We start from the raw sequence: 15,788 nt of genomic DNA on the forward strand, positions 1-15,788 counted from the left end.
GGACCACTTATGTGCACCCCTGTTAATGCATCATATCTGAAACCCTAAATCTTACTCTTGCGCTTTCGATACGCATCTGTGCGTCATTCCCTTGATGCATCCTGCAGTCCATACTGCCTGATCTGTCGACCACAAAAATGAACTCGCCCTGAGACGCCAGTGATGACATCACATCTGCAGGGAACTCTGGGTACAAACTGATCATGAGCGCCGGGTCGCCCATCAGAGACCCTGAAATAGAGACAGCACTGCGGTCAAAGGGTGTAAATGGACTGAATTCTGTATGAACTGTCTTAGACTGTTATAAATAATCTTCCTGACTTATCTCAGTTCCTCAGTATATCCAATAGCTCAGAACAACTTGATGATGTAACAGGAACTATGGACTCTCTCTTTTCTAGCACTTTAGATGCGGTTGCTCCTTTACGCTTAAGGAAGATTAAGGATAAGAGTCCAACACCGTGGTATAATGAGCACACTCGTGCCCTAAAGAGAGCAGCCCGGAAAATGGAGCGCAGCTGGAGGAAAACTAAATTAGAGGTATTTCGTTTAGCTTGGCGGGAAAGTACCCTATCCTACAGAAAAGCATTAAAAACTGCTAGATCTGATTACTTTTCGTCTCTTCTAGAAGAAAACAAACATAACCCTCGGTATTTATTCAATACAGTAACTAAATTAACGAAAAATCAAGCATCAACAGGTGTTGGCATTTCCCAAGAGCATAGCAGTAATGACTTTATGAACTACTTCACTTCCAAGATTGATACTATCAGAGATAAAATTGTATCCTTGCAGCCGTCAGCTACAGTATCGCATCAGATAGCGCACTATAGACCCCTGAGGAACAATTCCACTCATTCTCTACTGTGGAGAGGAAGAATTGTATAAACTTGTTAAATCATCTAAACCAACAACATGTATGTTAGACCCGATTCCATCTAAACTTCTAAAAGAGCTGCTTCCAGAAGTCTTAGATCCTCTTTTGGCTATTATTAATTCATCGTTGTCATTAGGATATGTCCCCAAAACCTTCAAATTGGCTGTTATTAAGCCTCTCATTAAAAACCACAACTTGACCCCAAAGATCTAGTTAATTACAGACCGATCTCAAATCTCCCTTTTCTGTCAAAGATACTAGAAAGGTAGTATCCTCACAATTATATTCCTTCCTAGAGAAAAATGATATCTGTGAGGAATTCCAGTCAGGATTTAGATCGTATCATAGTACTGAGACTGCTCTCATTAGAGTTACAAATGACCTGCTTCTATCATCTGATCGTGGTTGTATCTCTTTATTAGTTCTACTGGATCTTAGCGCTGCGTTCGACACTATCGACCACAACATTCTTTTGAATAGACTAGAAAACTTTGTTGGCATTAGTGGAAGTGCCTTAGCATGGTTCAAATCGTACTTATCTGACCGCCATCAGTTCGTAGCAGTGAATGAAGAGGTATCATATCGATCACAAGTGCAGTATGGAGTACCTCAAGGCTCAGTACTAGGGCCGTTACTTTTCACGCTTTATATGTTACCCTTGGGAGATATTATTAGGAGACATGGTGTTAGCTTTCACTGTTATGCTGATGATACTCAGCTCTATATTTCTTCGCGCCCGGTGAAACACACCAAATTGAGAAACTAACGGAATGCATAGTCGATATAAAAACTGGATGACAAATAATTTTTACTGCTAAATTCTGAAAAACAGAGGTGTTAATTATCGGACCTAAAACCCCACATGTAATAACCTAGAATATTATCTAACACTTGACGGCTGCTCTGTCAATTCTTCTTCATCAGTCAGGAACCTAGGTGTGCTGTTCGATAGCAATCTGTCATTTGAAAGCCATGTTTCTAGCATCTGTAAAACTGCATTTTTCATCTCAAAAGCATATCTAAATTGCGACCAATGCTCTCAACGTCAAATGCAGAAATGTTAATTCATGCGTTTATGACCTCAAGGCTAGACTATTGTAATGCTTTATTAGGTGGTTGTTCTGCACGCTTGATCAACAAACTACAGTTAGTCCAAAATGCAGCAGCTAGAGTCCTTACTAGAACCAGGAAATATGACCATATTAGCCCGGTTCTGTCAACACTGCACTGGCTCCCTATCAAGCATCGGATAGATTTTAAAATCTTGTTAATTACTTATAAAGCCCTGAATGGTTTAGCTCCTCAGTACTTGAGCGAGCTCTTATCGCATTATAGTCCTCCACGTCCGCTGCGTTCTCAAAACTCTGGCCGTTTGATAATACCTAGAATATCAAAATCGACTGCGGGCGGCAGATCCTATTCCTATTTAGCACCCAAACTCTGGAACAGTCTACCTAACACTGTTCGGGAGGCAGACACACTCTGTCAGTTTAAATCTAGATTAAAGACCCATCTTTTAGCCTGGCTTACACATAACGACACACGCTTCTATTATTCAAATCCGTTAAAGGATTGTTAGGCTGCATTAATTAGATCAACCGGAACCGGGAACACTCCCCATAACACACGATGTACTCGTTACATCGTCAGTTGAATGGCATCTACGCTAATATTTGTTTGTTTCTTTCCTAGTCTGTTTCTCAGTCCGTATCCGATCAGATGGTGGATCAGCACCAAGAGATGATGTCTACAGCCCTGATCGTCAGCGGAGACCAGGACACCCAGATGACCCCCAGAGATATATCCCTAGATATATCAACCAAAAATAACAAAATAACTAAAATATAATAAAATACCTAACTACATAATACTACTATTGTTAGAAATTGCAACAAAATTAAAATAGAAATATAAACTTTTGAACTGCGGGTTTCGTCTGGTCAGAGGAGAACTGGCCCCCCGACTGAGCCTGGTTTCTCCCAAGGTTTTTTTCTCCATTATGTCTCAGAGGAGTTTTGGTTCCTTGCCGCTGTCGCCTCTGGCTTGCTCAGTTGGGGACACTTAATTTCTAGCGATTATCGCCGATTTGATTGCACAGCTACTATTTAAACTAAACTGAGCTAGACAATGACATCTCTGAATTCAATAATGAAATGCCTTTAACTGAAAATTGAGTGTTTAATCTTATCATTATACATTACTGACACTCTATCCTCCAATTTGATACTGTTAAGTGCTTTGACACAATCTGCATTGTAAAAGCGCTATATAAATAAAGGTGACTTGACTTGACTTAGACTGCACAACAGCCTCTATCCTGCAGAGTGAATCAAAACTACCTGAACTACTAATCAAGCCCTGCGTCCCAACTCATGAACAACCCGCTCTAAACAGCAGAGATCAGTGCACAAACTTCTAGAATCAAAAAACGTTTTCTTTGGTTGTAGGGCAAAATCAGCACTCTTTGATCATGAACACCAGTGGTCAAGTGATTGCCTTTATGAAGAAAGTATGGCAATTTTATATTGCAGTGTGATTCTCTCATATGAGCTGTTAATCGGACGACTGGAAACAACATCTGACGATGTGTAAGGTACAGTATGACATACACAAAACTGAATTCATGTGCAAACAAAAGCATCATATCCTGCATGTTGTACTGATACTTCATGTACTGGATGTTCAGAGTTATACCTGACTGAGCCGCAGACGCTCCTGCCTCCACGACAGCAGAGGGCTGATGGGAATTCTCATAATACAGAAACAGCTCCACATCCTTATCGAACCGGTGACCAGCACTCAGATTCACCTACACACACACACACACACACACACACACGAGCACAAACATGACCACAGGATTCTTGAATTTGAGACATTAAGTGCATAAAAACTGTACACACACACAGAACGAGAAACACACACAACTCTGTACAGCCATCTCTGTGAGGACATTGACTGACACATTTCTAGCTCCTGACCCTAACCTTCAGAACTAAGTGCCTGACCCAAACCCTTACCCTAAACCTACCCTTTACCCAATTATAACCTGACCCCTAAAACCAAGTCTTGACCCTCAAACAGGCCTTTAAAGGGCTCTCAGAAAGTGAGGACCGGCCAAAACACTACACACTTGTTTTTGTGAAAAGTGGGGACTCTCCATAGGCGTAATGGTTTTTATACTGTACTTACTGTATGTGCTATTGTCCTACACCAACCCTACACCTAAACCTACCCCTTACAGGAGATTTCAGATTTTCAATACACTCCATTCTGTGTGATTTATAAGCGTTTTGAAAAGTGGGGACATGGAGTAATGTCCTGAAAAGTCACCTTCTTGCAATACCTGTCATACCCTCATCATTATATACATCTATGTCCTCATTTGTCACAACACACATAAACAGGGCAATAAAAAAAAAAAACACACAGTACCGTGGCGTTAGTGTGTTGTGCGTCGAGGAACTCCAGAGGATCCAGAGGGCAGCTGGACTCCAGTCTGGAGATGCGGGCAGAAGATCTCACTTCAACACTCAGAGACAGAGTGTAAGGAATAACAGATGCTGAGGACACTTCTGGAACACCGGCCGATGAAGCTGAGGCAATCACACAGACAGAGATACTTTATACCTCAGTATCAATCCACATTTACATTTAGTCATTTAGCAGATGCTTTTATCCAAAGAGACTTACAAATGAGGACAATAGAAGCAATCAAAATCAACAAAAGAGCAACGATATACAAGTACTATGACAAGTCTCAGGTAGATCTGGAGTTCATCATTATCTCATGTTGTTTCCTGAAATCAGGTAAGGATCACCTGCTGGTTTGTAGCGAGGGTTGAGTACAGCCGGCAGACAGAAGCGCAGCGCGTCATCGGCCTGGACGCTGAGCTCGATGACGTAAACGATGGTGATGGAGGCGTTCTGACCCGGAGACAAACAGCCCACACTCAGTCTGAACACATCTGAACTCTCCTCGCTCTCTTCCAGCAGAAACGCCTGCTGACCCGAGCTCACAGCATCATCATACTGATCCCGCGCCTGCAGGAGACAAACACATGCGTATCCACGGACTCCAACACAATCACATACTATTATTCCAGTGCACATACAGTTGAGGTCAAAAGTTCACATCCCCCTTTCAGAATCTACAAAATGTTAATTGTATATTGATATATTTCACATAAAAGTGTTTACATGCAGTCCACAAGAGAAAATAATAGTTGAATTTAGTTTCAAAAGTTTACACCCCCTTGATTCTTAATACTTTATGCCATGGTCTGTCTGAATACTGGATTCTGATTGGCTGGCAGGTGTTGATTAAATTCGTTGAACTGCACAGGTAGTTCCAGGTCAGTTTAATCACGTTCTATATTATTTAGGCAAAATAAGGAAAATGTACACATCTCCATTCTGTTCAAAAGGCTCTTGATGCATGAATTTTCCTTCTGGAGCATCAGCGAGCGTTTGAACCTTCTGTAATAGCTGCATGCGAGTCCCTCAGTTGTGCTCAGTGTGAAAAGATGCATCTCAAAATCATTGTTGGAAAGGGATCAAATACACAAAAATGCTGAAAAACCACAGAATTTGTGAGAGCTGAAGGATTTTTCTGGAGAACAGCAGGCAGTTTAACCGTTCAGGACAAACAAGAGACTCATGAACAACTATCACTAAACAAAAACACAGCTGTGGATCAATCAGCTAACACAGAATTAAGAATCAAGGGGATGTAAACTTTTGAAACTAAATTCAACTATTATTTTCTCTTGTGGACTGCATGTAAACATTTTTATGTGAAATCTATCTTATTCTGGTCAGTACTAAATAAACAATAACATGCATTTTGTATGATCCCTCTTATTTTGGTAAAGCAATTAACATTTTGTAGATTCTGAAAGGGGGATGTAAACTTTTGACCTCAACTGATTATCCATAAGAGAGAGGTGACAGAATGACGCCACAGAAGACGACGTCTGTCTGGACTCACGCTCTGTCGGTCTTGAACCTCGGCCACGATCTCCTGCTCTGCGATCTTGGCGCTGAAGTGGCAGACGGCAGCATCGGCGGGCAGCGGGAAAACAAACACAGCCTCCAGCGGATGCTCCTCCTCGTTCACATACTGCAGACACGAGCTGACAGACGCCACGTGATCCTTAATCTGCAGCTGCACTGAGATGCTCTTCAGAGGAACTGAGAGAGAAACAAAAGAAAATGACTTCTGTGTAATTTCAAAGACTAGCCGGGACGCCTTCTTTATGTTTACAGACGTGACATAATAACGCAGCGGCATGCTCGAATTTCCCGCAAATTCCTACCAGTACCACTCAAATCAGAAAACATTATTATAAGCTGACCGCTGTGAATTGATAGTTTTAAACACTGGCTGGTTATGTACTTGCTCAAAAATGTGACCCTGGAGCACAAAACCAGTCATAAGGGTAAATTTTTTGAATTTGAGATTTATACATCATCTGAAAGCTGAATAAATATCGTTCCATTGATGTATGGTTTGTTAGGATCGGACAATATTTGTCTGAGATACAACTATTTGAAAATCTGGAATCTGAGGGAGCAAAAAAAATCAAAATATTGAGAAAATCTCCTTTAAAATTGTCCAAATGAAGTTCTTAGCAATGCATATTACTGATAAAAAATGAAGTTTTGATATATTTACGGTAGGAAATTTACAAAATATCTTCATGGAACATGATCTTAATATCCTAATGATTTTTGGCATAAAGGAAAATTTTATAATTTTGACCCATACAATGTATTGTTGGCTATTGCTACAAATATACCTGTGCTGCTTATGACTGCTTTTGTGCTGCAGGGTCACATATTGATTTCGGATCATTTTTAACCAGAAATAGTTATGGACAGCAGCTTTAGGTAAATCGAATCATGTATCATGTTTCTGAATGTAGAAGGATTTCTGCCTAATAATTTGTTTTCCAGTTAAATGTTTTAGTTTTAGTTCAACAAGCATAAAAAAAAATCACTTCATAAATGTATCAATTTCATTTATTATTTTGTAATTCATTTTTTTTGAGTGCATGACACAAGATGAAATACAAAGTCAAAGCATTAATTATAAGAAGGAAGAGATGTTTATACCTGGTTCGTTTTTTTCAGACACAAGACCACAGCAGTTCACCATGATGACGCTCTGTGAAAACAAATCAGCTCTTACTGCACATTATATTTCATAACTTCTGTCTATTTAGACATGATCTGTCATGACTACACAATCCGCTCAAAAATGTTTATTGTTGCTGTATACTTCTGTAGAAGCGTTGGACAAAATAATGGGATCATCAGGGAAAAACGTTAGGTTACTGACGTAACCCCGGTTCTCTGATAACATGAAGTGATTGCCTTTATGAAGAAAGTATGCAAATGCGTATCTCACTATGGGAACGCCTCGGGCGTGACCGATCGCGGAAGCACCAATAACACCACGTCTGCCAACTATGCCAGACCAATCGCTGCAGCGATCAGGGAGTCCCGCCTCCCTGTATATAAACCGCAGCTACCTGCCGTTTCGTCATTCTCCGCATATCTCTTCTCCGTGCAGTAAGGCAAGGAGGGCAATGTTTGTGAGATACCTCACTTCATGTTATCAGAGACCCGGGGTTACGTCAGTAACCTAACGTTCTCTTTCTAACACTCGTTCCGTATCTCACTATGGGATATAGACCACTCCCGTATTGCCGATATGCTGACGAAGCAGACTAAAGAAAGAGTAGGTTATTATCTGAATCATAAAGCCCAACTGAGGTGAAACAGAATGCAAAGGAATACTCCCCTTAATAAATTGCATTATACCCCCTGACTACTCACTCCCAGAACTGAGTGGGCCAGAGATGGTTCTGTCACATCCAGTCTATAGAAACGAGCAAATGTGTGCGGAGAAGACCAGCTGGCTGCACAGAAATTTCTTGAATAGAAATGCCCTTAAACAGAGCCCAGGATGTAGCCATACCTCTAGTTGAGTGTGCTCGTAATCCTATTGGGGCTCTTTATTCATATTATTGTAACATAACACGATAGCCTCCACCACCCAGTGGGAAAGGCGCTGACGGAGATAGGCTTTCCTTTGTAAGAGTCAGCCCACGAGACAAAAAGCTGATTGCTCTTACGAAGTGTGCGGGTTCTCTGAACATACGATACAGAGAACGAACCGGACATAAACTGTGTAACCTCTCCTCCTCTGGGGATGAAAAGGGCGGTGGATGAAAAGCTAGCAGGTCCACTGATTGAACTGCACCAGCGTGATCAAACACTTTAGGCACAAACGCCGGGTTAGGTCTAAAAGTTACTCTTGACCCCGGAGCAAACATCATACATGAGGAGTGAATAGATAAAGCATGTAGCTCACTCACCCTTTTTGCTGTAGTGAGAGCAAGTAACAGAGCCGTCTTCAAAGCGAGCAGCTTCAAGGCAATGTTATCAATGGGTTCGAAAGGGGCTTTTGAGAGCGCGTTCAGAACTATGGACAAATCCCAAGGCGGGACCAGCGGCTTCGATACTGGGTGTAGCCTACGTGCCCCTCTCATAAATCGACAGACGAGAGGGTGTTGGCCAATAGTACCCGTGTTAAGACCCACATGACTTGCCGAGATAGCGGCCAGATAAACCTTAACTGTAGAAAAGGCTCTGCCCTTGTCCAGAAGGTCCTGTAGGAAGCACATCACATCCGAAGCTGAACACAAGAAAGGAACAATGTTTCTATCGGCGCACCATCCCTCAAACACCCTCCATTTGAGATTATATAAAGAACGTGTCGAGGCAGCCCTCGCGTTCTGAATTGTCTCTATCACTTTCGGAGGTAACCCAGCTGCATCCAGATTTAGCCTCTCACGGGCCAGGCCCAGAGAGCTAGTTTCTGAGGGGAGGGGTGAAATATTTCCCCCCGTGCTTGTGAGAGGAGATCCCTGCGTGCTGGTAACGGCCATGGCTGGTCGTAGAGCAGTTGCGCAATCTCCGCAACCCACATTCTCCCCGGCCAGTATGGCGTGATCAGAATCATTACATGTCTGTATTGTCGAACCCTCCGTAGTGTCGGTTCGATCAGGCTCAACGGAGGGAACGCATACAGTAACACGTCTGGCCACTCGTGGGCTAGAGCATCCACACCCAACGGTGCATCGTTGCCGGAGAGAAGAACAGGGGAAGAACAGGGGACATTGCGCGTCTTCGCGCGATGCGAAGAGATCTACGGCTGCACGGCCGAATCTCTGCCACACCTTGAGCGTCACTTGGGGGTGGAGTCTCCACTCCCCGTACAGAGGATTCCCCCTGGACAGTAAGTCCGCTCCCCTGTTCATTATTCCTGGAACGTGTGTCGTGCGTAACGACAGGAGGGTCCTTTACATAACAGGACCCAGAAGGCATCCTGTTCTGAGAAAAGACGGAGCTCTCCAATGACGGAGAGCGTTCATGCATTCTGGTGAGATGCGCACTCTGCGGCTGAGACGGCTCTTTGGGCGAATGCCCTGTGACGCTGTCCAGTTCTGAAAATCCCTCATTCGCAGCAGTCCCAGGGGAACCACTGACAGTGTTGAGGCCATCAGACCCAGTAGCCGAAGACACATTCTGAAAGAGACTGATCTCCCTCGTTGAAAAAGGGAGAGGCAACTGTGAAATGTCTCGATGCGATCCTCTGATAGGAAAGCTCGAAACGTCACTGAATTCAACCTGAGACCCAAGTAGACTATTTCCTGTGCAGGAGTTAGACAACTCTTCGTCTGGTTTATTCTGAAACCTAGTCTCTCCAGATGCGTCACTAGTCTGCCCGTATCGCTCTCTGCTTGCCTCTGGGAAGGCGCGCAGATGAGCAGGTTGTCCAGATATGATGCGACTCTGATCCCTCCCCTCCTCAATGGCATCAGAGCCGCTTCCACACACTTGCTGAAAACCCTGGGGGCCAAAGCGAGGCCAAAGGGAATTCTTGTATACTCGTATGCTGTGCCCTGATAAGCAAACCTCAGATATTTCCTGTGAGCAGGAAAAATATCTATGTGAAAATATGCGTCCTGGAGGTCCACTGAGGTGAACCAATCTCCCTGACGAATACTCTGACACAACGTTCTGAGCGACAGCATTTTGAATTTGTATCTTCTGAGGTGTTTGTTGAGGACCCGTAAATCCAAAATGGGACGGAGACCTCCCCCTCCTTTGGGAATCACAAAGTATCGGGAGTAAAAACCTAAGTGGCTTTCTCTTGATGGAATCACTCTTATCACTCCTTTTCTCATTAAAGAGGATATTTCTTCCTCTAAAACCTGAGCTGCTTCCCCTTGAGCCACTGAGATTACCACTCCATTGAAGAGGTTTTACAGCGAATTGAAGTCTGTAACCCCTGTCTATCGTGGTTAAAACCCAGGGATGAACTGCGCATGCGCGCCAGTTCGCGGCCTGAGCTGCGAGTGGGCCCTTCTCGTCTTCGCTCACTAGCGGTGTTGCAGCACACTCTAGTGGCGAAGGAGGGGAATGCCGCTCCAGTAAAGGAGTAAGATTCGTCTTTATTTGTGATTGTTTTAATTTTTTGTGATCCTTCTTTATTTTTATTCCACTCTGCGCCCTCAGCCCTTGGCCTGGATGCGTCAGAGAAAACTTTATTTGTGATGGGATGCTTGCGAACTTTTGTCCTTGCTCCCTCGGAACAAACCTCGTAGGTGGAGGGAGAGACAATTCTTTGGGGGGCACCAGAAGAACATGGGCCATTTCCCCGCAAACATTGGACTTTGAACTGACCGCACACGTCCATTTCACACTTAAATTCCTTCTCCTTTTCCCCGTGGGAGGGAGAATGGAATCGTTCTGCAGGGATGGGACAGAGAAACCCTGAGTGCTGTCTCCAAACCCTTCCTGATGCCAAGCTGACATCTCAGGTCGCCCGCCTCTTTTTGTTTCCCTGAGGGGCTGCCGACCGGTGTTTCGCTGCTGCGGCTGCGAAAGACTGCTTTGGTTTCACGAAACCGGGCTTTGACTGAGGGCCCGTGTTTCCCGGCTGTTGAGGTGGAGCAGGACGGGAAGGTTGATAATCAGAATGTCCCCCTCTCCCTGAAGGTCTGAAGTTCGGTCGGCTCGGGTGATAAGGCCGAGCTGCCGGCTTTCTGGGGAGACAGACCTCGAATGCCTCTCCCTCCTTTTTCCGCAGGTCACATTGCTGACGCATCGCTGTTACCGTTGCGCCGAACATAGCCTTTGTATCAATAGGGGCATCCAAAAACTCCACCTTCTCTTTGTCAGAGAGGCCTGACAAACCGAGCCATAGCGATCTCTCTCCCACAACCGCTAAGCCCATACTCCGACCGCAGCTTTGAACTGCTCCGCGGGATGTGCGCAGCTTTAAATCTGCAATGACACATATCTCCTCCCAGATCGCTGGGTTGGGAGATCCGGAGTCCAGCTGACGCCCCATCTCCTCTAATAACTCCGCTTGGTAGGCAGTAAGGAGGGACGTCGCGTTCAGAGCACGAACTGCCAGTGCCGATGACTTATAGATCTTTTGAAAAACAGAGGCGGCGAAGCGCTCTGTTTTCACTGGAAGCGAGGCTCCGGTTGAAGAGAGCGCCGCCCGGCGACCTGGGTGCAAGTGATTAGCCACCGATGATTCGATGGGGGGAGGGTCCGCCATCCCCACATCCTCCATACCCTGAACGTCTAGCCTCGAGAAGCCCTTAACAGACACTCGGAGGGAAAAAGGCTTATCCGAAAACCTCTTCATTTCAGCCACACAAGCCGCGACGGCTGGAATAAACTGCCTCGATGGAGGGAGACGTGACGGAAGTCTCTTTCCATCATACAGATCTCTTTCAGCCCCCGGACCTGCCGGTTGGGATGGCCAATCGATCGACAGTCTACCCGCGGCCCTGCGACAGACCTCGTGTAGATCTGTGTCCGTCTGTATGGGGGAGGGTGAACTCGCCTCCTGTGCACTCGGCGGACGCGACTGATTCGGGGGAAGAATAGCATCTTCATCGTCGTCATCCTCGTCTTCGAGGATGGCTGACAATACTTCGTCCTCGTCATCTTCCTCTCCCGCTAACGGATCGAACAGCGGGGGAAGGACTGGCGACACCCTCTCCATCATCTCTCCCCACGAGCTGCTGGCCTGCGGACAGTCCATCGGTTCCTCTCTGGGTTGAGCAGAGAGGCATGGGTCCGACTTACCAGCTACTGCCACGCGGACTCTCCGCTCTCGGGTCTTAACCGAGAACTTAGAGCAGTGAGGACAGCCCTCGGGGTTTGACCGAGCCGCCTGAGCATGTTTTGAGCCCAAACAGGAGATGCAGAGGCCGTGTGAATCCTTCGCAGAAATCCACATTCCGCAAGCACACGGATGGGGAGGATTACCTTTTCCTCCAGGGCTCTCCGGTTCTTTCGTAGTGGCCATGGGGCCTACACTCTCTTCGTACGGTAAGCTGCTAACTAGTACGGAGCTGTGCTACAATAGAGAGCTGTTCTTTTCCTTCTCTGTTTTGGTGCGTGGTGAGCGCCCCCAAAACTTGGAAAATAAGTATAAAACTTAGAGCAGAAAACTCGCCGTAACGCGTTAGTTATCCCACTCTAAGTGAAGCTCAACAAACGTTAGGAATCCTGCGTTCGGGACGTTACCTTGCGGCTCCGTCTGTAAACTGTTGAGCAATGATTCCCTAAGTCTGCTGAGCCAGCTTCCGAAGTCTTCACGAGGAAGAGAGCGAGAATGACGAAACGGCAGGTAGCTGCGGTTTATATACAGGGAGGCGGGACTCCCTGATCGCTGCAGCGATTGGTCTGCCATAGTTGGCAGACGTGGTGTTATTGGTGCGTCTGCGATCGGTCACGCCCGAGGCGTTCCCATAGTGAGATACCGAACGAGTGTTAGAAAGAGAACCCTGGGTGTCCCTTAAGTTTGACGAACGGTTGCAAAATCTAGCTTCTAAGGCTTTTGGCAAACGCGAAACCTTGGCTCTCACTAAAGATTCTGAAAAGGTAATCCATGCCTTCATCTCGACTACTGCAACGCTCTCCATGCAGGAATAAACAAATCTATTTCTCAACTTCAAATGGTGCAAAATCCTGCGGCGAGATTCTGCTGGGTATGAACACATGAACATATTACCTGGTGTCGGGTAAGTTACTCTGTAAAAAGTAATTAATTACTAGTTTCTAATTACTAATCTTCAACAGTGTAATAAGATTACTGTACAAATTACTCTCTCCAAAATGTATTTAATTACTTATTACTAATTTCTTTCTAAATCCTATATCAACCTCGACAAGTTAATGATACAAAGATAGACATGAAACGCTTCTTTTAATTCTTTCAAGTAACTACTTCAATTATTCTGCTCACGCTTTAGATTAGAGTCCAGTTCTCACTATTAACTAACTATTAACTATGACTTTTGCCTCAATATACTTCTAATTACTGCTTATCAATATTTAGTAAAGTAGTTGTTAAAGAATTGTGTAGGATTAAGGATTTAGAATAAGGTCTTGCAGAATAAGACATTAATATGTGCATTTAAGTAATAATAAACAGCCAATATCCCAGTAATATTCATGCTAATAACCAACTAGTTAATTGTGAGAATTCTTATTAACTCAAAGTATTTAATGAGAGAAGGGTGCATAAAAAGCATGCATTTTAAGGTTAGACTTTCATTTTTTGGATGTTAAATCCACTATTGTATTGTATTGTGTATAAATGTTCTACAGTCTATACACAGTTTTAAGTTCAATTACATAAGAAGTAACTAATTAAATTACAGAAAGAATAAGAGTAATCCCTTACTTTACTCTTTCAAGGGAAAAGTAATTAAATTACAGTAACTAATTATTTAGTAACTAATTACACCCAACACTGAGATTACCTCAATTTTAATGTCTCTTCCTGTCCTCTATAGAATTGATTTTAAAATTCTTTTAACGGTTTTTAAATCTTTACGTGGACTGGCACCAACGCATCGGTCGAGTCGGTCGTCTTCTCAACCCATCGAGATCCGCCGATCAGCTGATCAGGAGATAGTTTGTCTTCTTGTTTTAAGTCTATTAATGTGAAGCAATTTGGTCAACTTTAAGTTGTTTTATAAACAGTGCTCTAGAAATAAATTTACATTCAAATATATCTTTATGAAGGTGTTACAACCTTTAAGACAGCTTCCATCTTCCTAGAATATATTCATATAGCTTTTGAATAGTCTACAGTGTAAGAAACTGCCCAGTCTCTGTTTATCGTCCTTTATTCGACTGTATCCTTCAATCACCCACAATCCTTTGCACATATTCCAATTCATTTTTACACAGAGCTGTACACAGTATTTTTTAAAGAGATTTTCAATTACAAAATACATAACTGGAAAATTGCCTGCAGGTGCATTTTGAAGTGTTTTAACTAATCATCTTGTAATGAATTTAATTTCAGATCTACTTTCTGAGTATGAATTATCATATGCAGTGAAAGACAACAATATCCAGGAACTGTAGAAGGTTTTGCCACAAACTCAACTGACTGGCTTTTCTTCTGTATGATTTCACATCAGTCTCTTCAGACCTCAGAAATTTACTACGAGCTCCTACAACTTCTGACTGAAGCTGTCTGACAAACTGAACGTAGAAATATTAAAGAAATCAACACAATACTGAAGTAAAGTCGGCAGCATCTTGCGGTTCACTTGGACTTTAAGGCCAGATTTACACACAGCAGCAGAGCAAACTCTGGCGTTAAAAATCAGAAACACTGTCAGGATTTACTGAAGACACGGTGAACATTAGCCACGAACGGTCATCTTTGCAGCTGATCTTATTGCATATGCATTTGTATGAGTTCACCTTTCAGACGACACATTTATGGGAGGAGGGTATTTAAATGGTTTGTGATATTTACTAGTTCACTGGTATTTGCACCATTATGTAACGCCAAAAAACATGTATTAACCCGTTTTGTGCCTGTGCTGTCAGCAGATCTTCAGCTTTGCTTGTTTGCAAATGATACCCACTTAACTTAATATTTGAAACATATTTTAACATTCAATACACCTTAACTTATGAAGTTATATTTTTGTTTACACATGGTTCAAATGTGTTTACTGTAGTGGTAACCATGGAAATCTACAAATACTATAGTTGAACTAGGGTCACTTTAGGGACTTTGGTAAAACCACGGTCCATTTTCATAAAGCACTGCCAGGGACAGCATGATTTATATTAACACACCGAACAGAACATGATGAGTACTGGCCTGGTTTCACAGTCAGGGTTACGCCACAGTTCAATTACGACATTCAAGTCATTTTTATAACCATGCTTAGAAAAAATCTTTTAACGTTCAATTTAAATAAATTTAATTACACAAGCTATGTAGGCTAAAACTTCAGTTAGTTTTTTGTGAAATATCTCCCACATGTTTTCTTCTGTCCTCTGATAAGCATTGCTCAGCTTCTTGTGATAGTTCTGAGAAACAGCTGTTTGAATGCAGTCAGATTCAGAAGTGAGTGAACTCTCTGTGATTGATTGTGTGTTCAGACGAGCAGGAAAATATTTACTGGTCCAATTCAATGCATATTGTACACATTAATGTTTTGTCAAATAAACAGAATCACTGGTAAATAAAACACACCTCATCTCTAGCAGATTGCATTGATTATTCTGGAAATGATCTGCGTCTGTATTCTTTCATTTGCTCATTATTAGTAGATCAGCAGAACTTTTTAATCTATCGCTGATTTTATGGGATTATTGCGTTTATGCTAATTTGTCCTGTAGATCTCAGTTTGAGTGCTTCTTCTTGCCATACTTTGTGTTCGCAGTCATAATCATAAACACTGCTGTTCTTACACCAAACTATTGTTTCGTTACAGACTTTCCCGTTAAACGGGTTTCCATCATTTATTTCTCAATGCGAGACATGTCACATGTT

The 15,788-nt window shown here is 43.3% G+C and overlaps 1 protein-coding gene and 1 pseudogene across 1 annotated transcript in view; both read right to left on the reverse strand.

The window, feature by feature from the left end:
• The window catches only part of LOC131523204 (von Willebrand factor A domain-containing protein 5A-like), a 16,169-nt gene continuing 381 nt past the window's right edge, over positions 1-15,788 (reverse strand). Inside the window, exons 2-7 of the mRNA XM_058749345.1 lie at positions 6,995-7,046; positions 5,868-6,070; positions 4,699-4,921; positions 4,313-4,473; positions 3,572-3,686; positions 1-231 (exon numbers count right to left, since the gene is read on the reverse strand). Coding sequence (XP_058605328.1) covers positions 23-231; positions 3,572-3,686; positions 4,313-4,473; positions 4,699-4,921; positions 5,868-6,070; positions 6,995-7,037 — 954 coding nt within the window. The 5' untranslated portion in view covers positions 7,038-7,046 and the 3' untranslated portion in view covers positions 1-22. The remainder of the gene's footprint in view (positions 232-3,571; positions 3,687-4,312; positions 4,474-4,698; positions 4,922-5,867; positions 6,071-6,994; positions 7,047-15,788) is intronic.
• Positions 8,730-10,768, reverse strand: LOC131523521 (uncharacterized; annotated as a pseudogene).

The sequence above is a fragment of the Onychostoma macrolepis genome, chromosome 17 (genome assembly GCF_012432095.1).
Source record: "Onychostoma macrolepis isolate SWU-2019 chromosome 17, ASM1243209v1, whole genome shotgun sequence".
Classification (NCBI taxonomy): Eukaryota; Metazoa; Chordata; class Actinopteri; order Cypriniformes; family Cyprinidae; genus Onychostoma; species Onychostoma macrolepis.